This window comes from Amblyomma mixtum, chromosome 2, assembly GCF_055824585.1.
Source record: "Amblyomma mixtum isolate Tamu chromosome 2, ASM5582458v1, whole genome shotgun sequence".
Taxonomy (NCBI): Eukaryota; Metazoa; Arthropoda; class Arachnida; order Ixodida; family Ixodidae; genus Amblyomma; species Amblyomma mixtum.
This window is the reverse complement of record NC_143013.1, coordinates 267,215,697-267,229,525: the sequence shown is the minus strand read 5'-3', so window position 1 is coordinate 267,229,525 and position 13,829 is coordinate 267,215,697. Positions and strand designations below refer to the sequence as shown.

Here is a 13,829-nt window from a genome sequence, read left to right as displayed (position 1 = left end):
CATTCAACCTTTCGTTTTGGCATTGATATACACAAACGTCCATGCGATATCTTGAATGCAACACAACAAGGAAACGGACGACAAGCGATCGTCGATGTAGCAGCCTAAAACTCGCTTCTGTTTTTCCTTCCCACAGACGCCATCTCTTATTGTCTCTGTGCGCGCGCGCGTAGGCCCGAAGCTCTTCTTCCTCCTGCGAGATGTAATCGATGTGGCCACAGCTCGCACGTCTACATGCACAACCATGTCTAGAACGGCGTCAAAAGCGAACGCCAGCGCGCTGTCGCACGCGCGAAGAAGATGATGATCGACGCGGACGATGTGTGGCCTTCATTGAATTGATTTCTCCGGCGCCGCCGTAGCGATACCCTCGTGATTACAGACTCGAAGGGCGGAATACACGCAGCGGCGCCCATTCCCGTGTTGAAATGACGCCTCCGCGAGCGTCGCCCTACAACTGCTTGCTGCTAACGACGACGAGGACGCCGTGACGGACTGGGTGTGCTCGCTGGCTAGGCGCTGCGGGAGCTGGGATTCTCGCGTTCGCTGATTATACTGCCTATAGCTTACAACAGAACAAAAATAAACGATAGTGTAGAGGAGGAAAGATGTGAGTTGCGGAAGCTGTGAACCGCGGTGGTTTCTGGCCTTGGAGCTTGTCACGCGCCATGCGTGGCGCTTTTTTGTTTTTTGTTTTGAGGGTAAACCTTCCTTTGTTTTCCTGCGTACGCATGTGTGTGAGGGGGGGGGTAAACGGGCGCCTTGTTCACGGCTTCTCGTTATGCGTACGTGCTCGCGTTGAGCGGAGCTTTTGCCGTTTCTCCCTTTCCTGAACGCGCTGATTAGTTTACCACACCGTGCGAGCTGCGGGGCGAGAACTTGGGACAGAAGCCGGTTAGGTGGGATGCCTGCTTGTCGTCATAAATGTATACGACCGCGAAGCGCAGGGCAAAAATGAGAGGTGAGGGGGGGGGGGGGGGGGGGGCGCTAAGGAGCGAGCAAGATTGGTTTTGAAGGTTGGCTTGTTTCGCACGGGCCTGTTCTAGCGCCTGTTGTGGCGCTTGTACTGGCGGTATTGAGTTCATAGAGAGCGCGCGAAAATTCGAGTGGTCGCGTTCTCCGTCACGACTTGCCGGAAGCGATTTGGCGTGCTTGTCTGGACGTTGCTGCGAATCGTATTACTGGCTCTTGGAAGGTGCTCTATGCTGCATCTTGTAAGCTTTCATTAACCGATGAGCGTTCGCCTGGACGAAGATCATTCTTCACTGCATCTCAAGAGGCTGCTTTCCAGACCATGTTCTCATCCGCGCTTTTTAACTAGAGGACCACTGTGGATACCTGTGAGCGCTGATAACAATGTGCATGTCGATTGTTTTGCGGTGGGTTTACTTTTGGCTGCACTTAATTTCACTTTCGCTGCCGTATCGTTCGTTCGAATTATATATTTGAATAGATTCATGCGGCTACGATCTTCGCTGTAGGGTGGTGACGTCATCAAATCAGAGCCCATTTCGTCCTACACGACTGGCGCTTGTATCCGTGTGAAAGCGATACAAGCTGTCGCCATGATTCGCACTTCAATGCCATAATATCCTGCGCGCAAAGGATCCGAAACTTTGATATAGGAATGCCGAGCTTTAATGTAGGAGTCGAGGGAATGTAGGATAGTATAGGAATGATGTAGGAATGCAATGTTTTATGTAGGAATAGTATTCGGCTCCGGGGAGAATGGCGAATCGTTGAAGCTGCTCGAGACGCGGCAGCCAAAACAGTGCCCGGCCGCCTAGAAGTATTACGGATATCAGCTCTCCAATCCTGGTGCTCCCATATACATAGTTCGTCTCATTTCGTGTAGCCTGCCTGCTCTGTATTAGGTTCTTTCTCGCGTACAGCTCAATGCGCCAATTATACAGCCGCGATACAGAAACTCCAAACAGCGTTACGCTATAGTATAGCGTATATACTATGCTCCCTTGACGCAAGCGTCATCCGCACCCGTGTGTATAGATAGGGCGCGGGCGCCATTGGCCGGTTTCAGCCAAGCGTTATACGCGGAGGGTGTATCTTTTCCATTCGCTCCCCGGGCTCCTCTCGCTCTTCCAAAATGGCGGCGGAGGAAAAAGTGTTGGCTCCGATCGATACACTCGCGTACCCGCGAGCGTCAAGCGGAGAAGCGCCGACCCGAGGGAATCGCCGCACAGGCCCGGCTCCTCACGAGCACGCTGCTGCCGCTGCCGCTGTAGCAAAAATGTGAGACGCGCGCACGGGGAGCGCCTCCCGCTTGCGGGCAGAGGGCGCGACGGTGCAGCAGCCCGCGAGAGAAAATCTCGACGCAGAGAATGATGCGCGTGTGCGTGCGTGCGTAGGCTGCTCTGCGCATCGCTATAGGAGACTGTCTCTTTACTCTTAAACGTCTCCAGTTCATGGTCTTTTTCGATTCTCTTTGTCTCATCTTTCTGGTTTCTCTTGGGGGGCTTAGGTAGCTTGCTTGCTTGGTATTAAACATGAATTACTTATGCAGGATGCAGAGGTGATGGCCGAGCTGTGGGGTATCCACGGTTCAACGAAAGCGACAGCGGCTGACAGAATTCATTTTAAATAATAGAGTTAAACTCCAGCGGGAGGAATTCATGACCTAAATACCTCCCCGTGCGATTTCCGTCATTATATATAGGTGTGCCTTATGGCTCGCCTTGCTGGGTGTTAAGCATGAAATGCTTGTATACGCGACTACTGAGGTGATAGGCGGGAAGTAGGATCCACAGTTGAGTGAGGGCGACTGAATCCAGGGGAAATAATGGGAAGTCCTTAACTTCAGTAATCTATTCACGGTAGGAGTAAGGGTGTAAAAAAAAAAAAAAACTTTCTCCGGATTTGAGGTAAAAAACATTGGTGTTCTCCTCCAGGAGAGACGGATTGTCGTAAACACACTTTACCGAGCCGAAGATAACATAGTGCTGGTAGTTGGTGTACAACAGCTCATGGAACGCTTGGCGGACAAGCCACAAGGATACATGGCAGTATCGGAAGAACTGTCCAATATTTGTGCCCTAAATCTTTGGTTGTGTACTTTTTTTTTAAATTTGAAGATTCTGTCATTAATCGTTTGAGTTGTTTAGCTTGCGTGTTGTCGTAGTGCATAATATTTACAAGGAAAGTTTGTGTGCCGTTGATAAGCGCTGTCTTGTGGTAAATGTGTATTATATTACATGCATCCTGTTTGATATGACATCCGGATGGAGCAAAATGTCTTGTCAGGCTGTCCGCCCTTATAAAAATGGACAGTCTATAGATTTCTTATAGACTTTACTGCCTTCCTAAAGATATTTATTTCGCCTATTAATAGTCATAGACTTTCTATAGACAAATGTTTACTAAAAGTTTCCGGCCATAAACCTCTAGATTGTATTTAGACTGTCTATAGCATTTGTATTGCCTATAGACTGTTCTCTAGGATTTGTCTGTAGAGAGTATACATTCTTTATAGACAGAAGTCGATGGACAGTCTATGGACTGTCTAAATTTTTGTCTCTAAGGACGAGCGTCTGGTCATTTTCTGACTTGCACATTTAAAGGAAAAATACACAACTTCAGCAACGCATAAATCTCGGAATAGTGTTTGCCGAGTGACGTTGCTTTTGCACATTCGCCATTCAGAAAGTGACTCTACTTCTGCTTATCGTCATGTCAGACGAAGGTTGACGTGTACTTGAATGGTCTAAGTACCCTTGGCTAATTATCGGTAAATTACAGTTTCGTTCGCCTTCTCATAGCGGGAGAAGCCGATATTAAACCAGCGCTGTTTCCTCTCGTTTCAAGCAGACCATCCTGAACTCGATGCACAAGTACCAGCCGCGGTTCCACCTGGTGAGGGCCAACGACATCCTCAAGCTTCCCTACAGCACGTTCAGGACGTACGTCTTCAAGGAGACTGAGTTCATCGCTGTCACCGCCTATCAGAACGAAAAGGTGTGACTTTAGCTCTGCAATATCTCAAAATTGTCTTTCACCATGTCTTATCTTTTATAAAAATGGTCTATAGACTGTATATAGACTTGTTATAGACTCTATTGCCTTCCTGTAGATATTTCCTTTTGTCTATTCATAGTCAATAGATTGTCTATAGAAGAAAGTCTATTAAAACTGTATGGCCATAATTCTATAGATTCTCTTTAGACTGTATATAGCATTTGTATTGCCTATAGACTAGACTATAAAATTTGCCTATAGAGAGTAAGACTTTATTGACAAAAGGCTACGGACAGTCGATAGAATGTCTAAAGTAATTTCAAGGGTAAAGCAAAATCTTTTGCTGCTCTAACACTAACCTTCCATCATCTGAACTCTTCACGAGCCTGTACTCTTCACTGGCTGAGGTATGAATCAACTGCATAAAATTTAAAAAACTGCGCAGAAATGGCTGGTGTGTTTAGTGACGCTCATGCGATAGTCCACAATTTGGTGTATAAAGGCTGATGAAACGTTCTAACGGTGCCATTTCTGCAACATCTTACCGTTTTAACCTCATCGTTGTTTGTTTTACGTTTTTCCCGCAGATCACACAACTGAAGATTGACAACAACCCTTTTGCGAAAGGCTTCCGAGAAACTGGTGCGGCGAGAAAAGACAAGAAGTAAGTGAAAGAGTTGCAACGATACATTTTGACCTACGTAAACTGTCTAATATACCTCCAGAGTAGCGCTCTTGTAACGCTCTCCCGTAGCAAATCTAAACGGCAGTCGAACCAACATAAGCGGCGACCGCACGGGACATCCTGTGGCGGTGTGTTGACCGGAGCCTACTGGGGTGTCTCTCAGAAAACACAGCGGCGCCTATTAAAGATCTGGCGTTCTAGCCAGATCGCGCAAGCGTCATCCGCCGTTGATTTATTCGTGATGTCTACGGAAAAGCGCAGGCTGCAGGTCACGCCGAAGTAGCAACTGAAATATGTCGTTTGTGCACTGTTGTCGCGTTAACATTGCTGTAAAAAGAAGCTTCTTGTCAAGCGTTGCTTACCTGTTTGGCATACGACACCTTCATTAACTTCTGATTCTGAGGTTTTTGCTTTTATAACATGTTACATGACAAGCAACCGCAGGTGTGAATGAAAGATGACTATGTGGATCTGTTACCGCTTCTTGTTCTTCGTCTGCGTAGTTTAATTGGGCTGCGCTAATGCGCTTTGCTCATTTCTTGGTATAGCAGTAGCAAAGATGGAATTCTTGAAACATTAACTTAAACAAGGGGAGGGAAGAAAGCCTGTATCCAGTGTCCCAGTGTTTCTATACCAGAGGACTTGTTTTGGGCGAGGACAAATCCAGTCTTCCTTCGCCCCTCACTAAAGTTATTGCTTGCTTCTTGTATGTTACTTATACTATGCGCTTCATTATGAGTGTGAAGCGCATCGGTGAAGTTGGCGTACTTCAGAGAAACTGACCCGCGCGTTCCTTCCTGCCGTGTGCGCTTCGCAGGAAGTACGCGCTGCCTCCGGCCTCCAAGTCACTTCCGGGTGGCGCCCTGGCGCCGAGCGACGTGAGCTGCCCGACCAAGATCGACGTGGACGACTCGTACTACAGCGACGACGACCGGCGGACGGAGCAGTCGCTCTCGGCCGACGAAACCTCGTCGGCAGGACCCGGAGGTGACCTGTCGCCGCGCTCGGCGTTGCACGGCCGCTCGCCTGGATCGCCCGAGCATTCCGGCGGCGGCGGACTCGGAGACTACCTACCTTTCGCTGCGGCAGCCGCCGCTGCAGCCGCGGGTGGAGGGGGTCACTCTTCGTTTCCGCTGCAGTACCTGTACAACCAAACCCTGTACCAGCAGAGCCTCATGCTGCAGGATATTATCATGTCCTCAGCGGCCGCTGCGGCCGCATCCAGCAACACGTCTCCTACAGGGCGGCCCTCGCCGTTCGGCTTCAACCCGTTCTCCGTTCGAAACCTGTTGATGGCTAACGAACAGAGCTACCTGAAGGCGCCCAGTCCTCTCAAAGCAGCCGCCGACGAACACCTCAAGGGACTGCGCTTCTTCCCGTACCCGCTCCCTGCATGGCGATTGCCCACGGCATCCGGGGACACCTCTCCACCACCGCAACAACCCCCGGCACCCCCGCCATCTTCCGGTGGCTCGCATCAGCCTCCGCGACCCGAGTCATCATCGCCTCCGACCACCAAGAACTCTGGTGTGATACCGCCGTTCGGAGGGCTCCGGCAGGACAAGATGTGCATCTTTCGAGACGGCGGCTCCGAAGACCCGATGTCTTCGGAGAGGTCAGCGCCTAGTAGCCCGCTGTCGGCAGTGGGGTGTTCGACGACGGCCATGAGGAACAGTTCCTCTGTCACGGCAAACTCCTCTTCCTCCACACTTGAAGACGGCAGAATGGGCCACGACTCTGAAGACGTCACCGACGGCAATGACTGAGTCGCGGCGTGAGCGCCGGCAACAAACCAGGACCATCGGTGTCGTGCCGCCCTTGCTTTCGGGACCTCGTGCGGACAACGCGATACGCACATGCATGTACGGGATGGAATGCTGGTGTGGTGTGTTACTCGCGCGCTGGAGGGAGACAACTGGACTCAACCTGTTTTCTTCTCACACTTCATTCCTGTGTGCTTTACATATTTTTTTTGCCCTTGGTTTACTCTTCTCAAAAGCCTGGACGAGTTACATGAACGCTGTTCTCACAGAAGACTGTGCAAGTGCTGAAGTGCTGGACTGACAATACGCCGAAGTGTCTTTTCGGCAAAACATGCCCGTATGCCGGGGACGTTTGACAGTCTTTGCAAAAGAATAGCAGCAATCAATACTTTGTAGGTAGCCTGTTCCCCACCATGTCTACAACTTTTTCATTTTTTTCCCTTTATAGTCGCGTTTCCTGCGAACTCCCAGGCGACGTGAAACTCAGCGGCTCGAGTGTCAGCAATCAGACTCTGAGGGGCTTTCTCTGGCGATGTGGTTTCGCCTCTTGGTGGTGTCGATACAACGAAAGCAACCAGGAGTCAACTTAGGTAATACTGGTATTCTGGAAGCTATAATCCTGAGTAGCCGTGTACACCACCACGTCGCGCACGAATCTTTTCATGCGTTTCATCTTTTTGGCCCATTGTCACACACATTAGCTAGGAGAGAAAAATGACGTTGAGGATATAGGCCATACCAGGCCATTCATCACACTTGGTGTGTAGTTTGAAAGTTGAGAATATGGTTTGGTTTATGGGGTTTAACGTCCCAAAGCGACTAAGGCTATGAGAGACGCCGTAGTGGAGGGCTCCGGAAATTTCGACCACCTGGGGTTCTTTAACGTGCACTGACATCGCACAGTACACGGGCCTCGAATTTCTCTTCCAAAGAAATTCAGCCGCCGCCGCCGGGATCGAACCCGCGTCTTTCGGGCCAGCAGCCGAGCACCATAGCCACTGAGCCACCTAAAGTTGAGAATATAAATACAATGAGGACAGCTACAGTATAATGAAACAGTTAAGCAGCAGAATGGTAAGCGAGAAGTGCTTATTGGTGTCCTGCCTTCAACATTAGTCATCCTGTGTTATCGTTCGGTGCATCTGGTGCAAGATAAGGAGGCTCATTTATGTGCAGTTATGTTGCATGTGGTGCATTTGCACTTCAGCCATGCCATTTTGCTCGAAACACAGCAGCTCTTAAAGACACTCACAGTACCACGATACTGTAGATATGTTTGATTTCCAGTTGTTAGCAACATGTCGCTTGTGCTGAAAGTTTATTTCTCACATTAGGTTCAGTATAGTGTAGCTGTCAAGCTAGGTCAAAATGAATTAAGCTGTTTTCTGCGGCCATCTAGTTTCCCGCTTTAATGTTGAAATTGCATGCGAAATAAACCGCAGCCCCGTTATTGGCACGCTGTTTCAAGCACACGAAAACGAACAATCAATAATAACGCTATAGCAGAGTAGTACCCATTGGTTCCTGAGACCCGCTGCTCGCACGTAGTTTATGTTACAGTATGAAATTGCGCTTCATTTCATTCTTTCGATCCATAATTTCGTGGACTCGTTAGCGAAAACCATGCCATTTAAATGCTGAGCTTTTTCTTCCTGTAAGGTGGCCTGGACACTGAAAAAAAAGATTGCTGAACCATTTACACGACCCCTCGGAGTCTGCAAGCAAGCTTCAGAGAATAAACCTTCTGAGCTCATTCTGTACTCGCACCGCGTATGAGTACATAGAATGCGATGTATAGTTCCACCCTGGGCAGCAGGATCAGTCCTTGTTTTCTTGTGGGATTTATGCAATACTCCGCACCATCGCGTCGGCCGCCTCGGACGCGAGGCGGGTTAGTCCTGCGTGTATACCTTGTCTAGTCAATGCCTACATCCTTACACAAACTAAACATACAAAGACGAAGAAAATGACGCAAAAGCAAACAAGATGTTCGCACGTCGTAGAGTGCGCGCAGCGCCGTCTAGTGCTGCCCACCGGAGCGAGGTTTTTGGCAAAGCGCTCTCTAAACCAGACATAACCGAAAGTGCTACAGGGGTTAGTCTGTAGGGGAGTAACTGTGTTTCAGCAGCCATCAGTCCCTGAAAAAGCTATTACTCCCTTACAGAACCAAATGCTAACAGGACATCAACATCAGCCCCAGTTAGTCTCCTCACTGACTGACCATTTCCTGCTAGGACTAAATGGTGCAGTTAGTCCCTATTCACTTTTTTCTGGTGTAGAGCGCGCGCGGCCATTTCAGTGTGCGTGTGTGCGTGCTTATCGCGTTTTTCCTGTTCCCCAGACTGTTGCATAGGGAAACTCCCTTAGGGCATGCTTTTGTGCAAAGGTATTTCATGCTGTAGAGTTCTAACTTGGCAGTCAGGGGAGCAACAGGAGTCAAGCACAGTCATTCACTCTAAGCCAGAAAGAAGTAAAGTAAAGAAGTAAAGTTGCAGAGGTTTTTTTAGTCCTTTCGGGGTCTAACTGCACTGATACAACCATTGTCCTTAGAACAGCAGCCATATCTAAAAAAATTCATTTCACTGCCCAGAAAGTCAATAGACAGTCAGTATAGATTTCTAATAGGGTTTTTGCAAGCAACTACTTCTGTAGACGCAGAAAGAAAAAAAGATACTAACCACAGTTAGTCTTTCCATGGACTAAAAGGGGACAGTTAGTCCCATATTAGCCCATTTCTGGCTTGGAGTGCATGAGCTTGTGATACCTTTGCATTTGAGACTGGGTTGTTTAACAGACTTTAGTCTTCGAAAGCCGGGGCCGTCGATACGCGCACGCAAACATACGCACATACTATCTGCAGTGAGTCGTTTTGAACACCACCAGCACCACCAACCTCTGGCTCTATCATATACGTGAATTTACGTTTGTATCTCGTTTTCGGGGGCGATTATTTATTATTTAGTTTCTCTGTACAAAAGAAGATTTGTTCCTGTCCTACACTGTGTGCCCGCCCCCTGACGCATTCTGAACGTGTGTTGTGGCGAAAGTGTGTGTGTGTGCGTATGTCTGTTATCTGTTCTCTTCTTTATTTTGTAGGGGTGTGCGAATATTCGAAATTTTCGAATATCAAATCGAATATTCTCATATTCGATTCGTTAAACGAATCAAATAGTGGAAATTAAAAATTATTCGAAACTGTTCGAATATCTTCGCAAATTTTCGAATAATTTTCGAGTAGCTGGCACGAAAGAACGCTTCGGTTACCTCCGACCATTTTCTCGAAGGCAGCGTCAGCTCCGCGCACGCACAGCTTGCTGCCGCAATAAACCTACGCGAGAAGCAGAGATCACCGCTGTTACAGTTCGGCTCACAAGAAACTTCTGCACAGGAGCAGACGGAATGGAGAGGAAAACAGTCACCCGTCTGGGGAGTGCTTAATACTTTGGTAACATCAAAACACAAAGAAAACCCTTGTTCTTTGATGCAAGAAATGTCCAACTATCTTCAGTCCCCAGTGTTGCCTCGTGAAAGCAGTCCATTTCAGTGGTGGCAAACAGAAGGAAAAATCAAGTATGGAGCTCTTGCAACCATGTCCAGAAAGTACCTTGCCATTCCGGCTACTCAGGTGGCAAGCGAAAGACTTCTCAACTTGCTCCAACACAGTAACTTGTCGGCGGGAATCACTTTCATCGGACAGTGTGGAGCACCTTGTTTTCTTGCACAGCAACTCAGTGCGGTCGAAGCCTCCATAACATTTCCCAACAGACCTGCTCTGCAATTTTACAGTCCAGAACCATTTGTTGGTGAATATCCCTAGTTTCATTGTGAGGCCCAAGACTGCCTTTGTTTTGTTCCCATAGTTAAAACACTCTTTTTATGTACACTGCTGCCATTGGAACATTAGTAATTTTATTAACCCGTGCCAGCTCCACTTGACTTTCCGACAGTTGACAGTTGACGGAATATTTTTTTGCTTATGGCTCTGTGCAATCTTTTTGTTTTTAAAGATTTAGACTTGATCTCATCCGTAGTCAAGGTTGACGCAGCTGTGCATCGTTGTGAACTATATATCAAACAGCATTTCGAATGAAATTAAATTTCAGACACTTTTTCATGTTTTGTAATCAAGGCACAAATGATATGAACATAACTTGCAGAGTATTCGATTCGTATTCGATTCGCTGCTTTCACTATTCGATTCGTATTCGATTCGTTTTTTAGCTACATTATTCGTATTCGATTCGCTGCTTTCACTATTCGATTCGTATTCGATTCGTTTTTTAGCTACATTATTCGTATTCGATTCGATAGCAAGAGTGTACTATTCGTATTCGATTCGGTTTGGAAAAAGTACTATTCGCACACCCCTATTATTTTGTTGATCGTTCCTCTCGTCTTATGTTTGCTTGTTTGTTTATGGCAACGTACCGGCTACCCGTTTTAAGCCGCGTCTCCTTTGCAATCCGACTCGATCTGTATCCGCGTGGTGCGTGATTTGAGTGTGTGTCTTTCTGTTACGCGGACACTCCCGCGGTTGCCGCGGCAGTTTTTGTGTAAAGTCGTGGGTGGTCCAACTTCTTGCGGACTCCACGCAGAACCTCATGTCACCCCGACGGGGAGAGAAAAATTAAAAAAAAAAGCCAGCGCATTACATTCAAGCCAAAACTGACTTTCTGTCTTCTTTATTTCATTTGGTGTGAACGTTTCTTTTTGTTGAGAACATTATAAAGTTATAGCATAGCGCTATCCGCTTCCGCGCTCAGCCAGTGCGCATGCGCTGATTGGTCGAGCTCGAGCTTGGCGCCACCTGGCGTCATCTGGCGCCCTCAGGGCGATCTGCGCATGCGCAGTGATGCCCCGCAGAAGCGGATCGCGAATAACGCTTTGCTATAATTCTCTATTTACCCATACCGTAGAAAAGGCCGCTCAGCGAGACCACTTCACTATCGCCGTAGTCATACATACCGTACAGAGGGCAAAACGCATGTCTAGAACACGCTCTGAGCGTGTTTCGGGCGTAACACGCGATAACTAGCTATTAGGTTTGGTTAAACATGGGCTGTTAAACTCATAGAATTTCATCGTCATTTTTTGCCTTCTTGGTTGCAGCGGTTTTGGTAGCTCCGGAAAGCAGAGTTTGGTTGTTCTAGGCATGTGTTTTGCCGTCTGTACATAGATTCTAATGCGTATAACATTCGTACACATTGACCACACGTTCGTATACATACCGTACAGGTGATAGAAAATATTGCCGATGAAATATCGATAGCCAGCGTCACCGTGGGAGAGCTTGACGCAGGTTGAAGCATGAACAGTTGTCTGTGTAAGCGCTGAGAATAGAACACATTTCAACGATAAGGGTGTTTTTACGAAAAAAATAAGTACTCGAAAATTTCTTTTGCGTGCACTGCTGCAACCGAATCGGAAAGGGCACAGCATCTGGTTCTGCTGCTTACGTCAACAAGACTGAGAACGCCTGACCACACAATCTGGTATGAGGCTACATGGTAAGGTGTCGTATAGATCGTTTTATAATTAGAGTCCCTTGAAACTTCCTGCAAATGATCTACAACGAAAAGAAAGGCGCGGTATAGCTACCACTCGAGCTCGGCGGCGGTTAGCATTGCAAGGATGAAGAAGGGTTCGTGAGGAGTGGAAAGGAACGTTAACTGCTGCTTAGGGCGTCTGTACGACGGCGAATTACTTTTCTGATCCAGTTCGTCTTTTAGCTTTTAGTCTTGAAAAATAATATAATGCTAATTAGCCAGGCTTAAACCACCCAATTCTATACACCAGTCCAAGCATATGCTATTATATTTCTATATAACAACAAGGATAAGCCGGTCAGAAAGCACTGAATATTTGTATTTTTGAGCAAGAGATGCTTATTTCGTCTCCTAAGTAACAAATGCTAACATGCTTTTGTTTTTGCCCTTTAGAGAGTGGATTGGCAAGTCTAATGCGTATAACATTCGTGACAGTGCGAATGTGACAGCGAAAGTGGTGGAGATTATAATGAGGTACGAAAAACTGGTCGGCATCAATGCTGTGTATCTTCGACGGCTTTACTGCAAAGGCTGTGTTAAAGGGCAGGTGCTCTGATGTGTTAGTGGTATCTAGTTCATTCAATGGTTACTATATAAAAAGTTGTGAGAAGAGCGAAACTGCCTCGCGCAGTCGGCCATCATTAAAAAAAATAATGAGTAGCAAGTATGATTAACTGGTCTGGTAACTGGTACCGGACGCCACGATCCGACCCATCATAATGTGCCTCCAGGAAGGCAATCGAAGATCGCAGATGAAGCGTAATCGTTCGGCTATCATGACATCACCTTGTTCCAATGGCAGGCTGCCACGCGCTCCCACTCAACCTCCCACGCCTTCCCGGGCGGAAACTGCTGAGGATGCGATTTCGCAAAGTGTATTACATCTAATGCCACAGCCGCCGTAAGTTGGGCCAACATTGAATGCGCCCGCCTACGCCGACATTGTGTTGAAAGTCGCCAAACCGCTTGCGTAAGAGGCTAACTATCCGATCCATCCTAAACCTCTCTGCTTACCTAAACGACGGGATAATCGATGAAGAACTAAGATGCGTGAAATAACGAAGATGCAGTCGTTAATGCAGGCACAAAGTTACCTCGTACAAGCCCAGGAGAAATAAATAGATGGAGTGGAAACAACAGGCAACAAAATGAGCGCCCAGTTCGTATAAAACTGCCTTTCAGGATGAAATGGCCTATAGAGAAGCAACAAACGAAGCGCCCGGAGAGCAGCCCCATAAAAGGAGGCAGTAGTACGTCAAGAAGGCCAGACGGCCGGGCTCGGCACACAAGGCGAGCGAAAATGATCGGCAATTTATACCAGACATGCCCTGTTCATCGGGGAAAAGCCCAACTGCTGATCTTTCGGCAAAGTGGGGAACCCTTTCTGTCTTCACCGTCCTCTCTCAAATTCTCCCTCGAGGGCCACGGCAAACAAAATGGGCGGCGGAGAGAATGAAGGGAGATAGCGAGGAAATGGAAAGGCTCGGAGTGAGCGGCAGGGGAAGAGGCAAAGTTGATTGTATAGGAGACAACCGACCCTGGACTACTGAATAACGTGGGCTGCTGTAAGCATTAGCGGCCGCGTCAGTGGGGTGGCAAGCTTTAGCGCAAGTGCCTCGACTACTTGCAGGCCACTGTGTGGCCCTAAATAACCTGAAGCCCTAAGATATTAAGACAACTTAGAACAAAAGAAACGGCGCTGAACGAAACAAAAATGTGCGAATACGTTAGAAGGAGGAACTGCGTATAAGATCTGCAAGAAAGGGACCAGCTCAAGCAAACTGACACAGAAGAATTAGCCCAGATCAAGCAATAATACCCAAAGAGAAGCAGACGAAGGACCCTGTCGCCTCATCGCTTCAGGGA

General features: G+C 47.8%; 1 protein-coding gene across 2 annotated transcripts in view; it reads left to right on the top strand.

The window, feature by feature from the left end:
* The window catches only part of LOC149363898 (uncharacterized), a 71,695-nt gene extending 60,628 nt beyond the window's left edge, over positions 1 to 11,067 (top strand). The window contains exons 3-5 of one of the 2 annotated variants that reach the window (XM_089573875.1): positions 3,823 to 3,969; positions 4,557 to 4,633; positions 5,472 to 11,067. In XM_089573875.1, the coding sequence (XP_089430001.1) occupies positions 3,823 to 3,969; positions 4,557 to 4,633; positions 5,472 to 6,420 (1,173 nt within the window). In that variant the 3' untranslated portion in view covers positions 6,421 to 11,067. Of the gene's footprint in view, positions 1 to 3,819; positions 3,970 to 4,556; positions 4,634 to 5,471 lie in introns of both variants that reach the window. The other variant, XM_089573874.1, reaches the window with a different exon arrangement.
* The last annotated feature ends 2,762 nt before the right edge of the window (positions 11,068 to 13,829 follow it).